At 57.1% G+C, this 1,493-nt stretch overlaps 1 protein-coding gene across 1 annotated transcript; it reads right to left on the bottom strand.

Moving 5' to 3' along the window:
- Positions 1-1,493, bottom strand: CAO (chloroplast signal recognition particle component (CAO)). The gene has a single exon (XM_089624647.1). It carries the CDS (start codon positions 1,377-1,379, stop codon positions 141-143), a length of 1,239 nt encoding a protein of 412 aa, XP_089480773.1. The 5' UTR covers positions 1,380-1,493; the 3' UTR covers positions 1-140.

A 1,493-nucleotide genomic window follows, 5' to 3' on the forward strand; every position in this document is an offset into this window, starting at 1 on the left:
TTGTAATTTTAAATTGGCTGTTCTTATTTTCTGAAACAAAATACTAATTGATCTAAAATTGAATGAAAATAAAATGACTAACAACCGTTCCAATTCATTTCACCAACACAAAATTCAATTTACAGAATATAAGGAGTCCCTCATTGCCCATCAGGTGGACGACTCAAGGCCTCACTCTCTACCTTCACACCATTCCCATTGGCGACCTCAAACTCGTTGACCAGCTGAGGGTCAACGTTATCTTGAGGCTCCCAAGTCTCCTCATCCAAGTCAACCCACCTCACCAAATACTCCGGCCGCCCGTCGTCCCCGACACGCCGGCCCACCACCGCCTCCGCCACCGCGTACTCGAGCCCGGCCTCATAATCCGCCGCAAGCTCCTCCGCCACGTGTCTCGCCTTCACCCACTCGTTCGCCGCCCCGTCCCGCCACCTCACCAAATACTCCAAATTCTCACCTTTGCCCCTCTTCTCCAAGATCTCCTCCACGTCAGCAAACTCGTAGATCACAGCCTCTATTGCCCGGACAACCCCTTCCAGCCCGACCCACCGCCCGAACTGCGCCGGGTTGCCACGCGGCGTCACGCGCTGAATCTCACGCGCCAGCTCCAGCGGGCTCCTCCGCCGGTCGTCCCTCACCTCCGGGTCGGCCCCACACTCCAGAAGCGCACGCGCCGCGTCGGCGTGCGCGTACCCGGCCGCCATGTGCAGAGGCGTGAGTCCGCCGGCGGAGTCGCGCCGGTCCAGCGACGCGCCGGCCCCGGCGAGTAGCCTCACGCACGGCTCCGACCCCAGGCCGGAGACGAAGTGGAGGGCCGTACGGCCGTTGGAGTCCACGGCGTCGACGTCGCGGCCGTCGTCTGAGCTCAGCAGGGCCTCCAAGGCGGCCTCGTCGGCCTTTTTGGCGGCGGTCCACCAGGGAGTCTCGTACTCCGACACCACGTCTTTGGCGACGAAGTCTGCCGGGACCCACGACGGCGCGTGGCCGTCTTTCCATTCGATTAGGTACTCCATCCGTGTGGCGGCTCCGCCGTCGAAGGTGGCGGAGGCGCGGCTTCCGATGATCTTGCTGACCTCGCCGAAAGACTCGTCGTTCTGATCGGCCGTGGTGTGATCGTCCTGCTTCTGGAAGACTCGGAGGCGGGTTGTGGAGTGTTGCCGGGCATTTCGCGGCGGTCTTATACGTAGGGAATGTGTGGCGAGATGAGAGGAGGGTGGTAATTGGGTGTTTGGGGACAGTTTGAGGCGAGAGAGAGCTTGGTTCACGAACAAAGACTCCATTATTGTCTCGACAGAGAGAAGAAAAGTGCTATGGAAGTGAAGTGAACTAAGAATGAAAGAAAGAAGATGAAATCTGTTGTTGAGGATAAGAAATCCCATCCACTAGAAATTATTCGTACCTGTTTTGCCGTTATGGGCTTCGGACTGTTTGGCATTATGTTGTATGGTCCCTAACTTTTTGCATATAAGATTTAATAGTCCTTAATAGGACCT

Source organism: Urtica dioica, chromosome 8 (genome assembly GCF_054948205.1).
Source record: "Urtica dioica subsp. dioica isolate 48M chromosome 8, U.dioica_male_clone48M_v1_H2, whole genome shotgun sequence".
Taxonomy (NCBI): domain Eukaryota; kingdom Viridiplantae; phylum Streptophyta; class Magnoliopsida; order Rosales; family Urticaceae; genus Urtica; species Urtica dioica.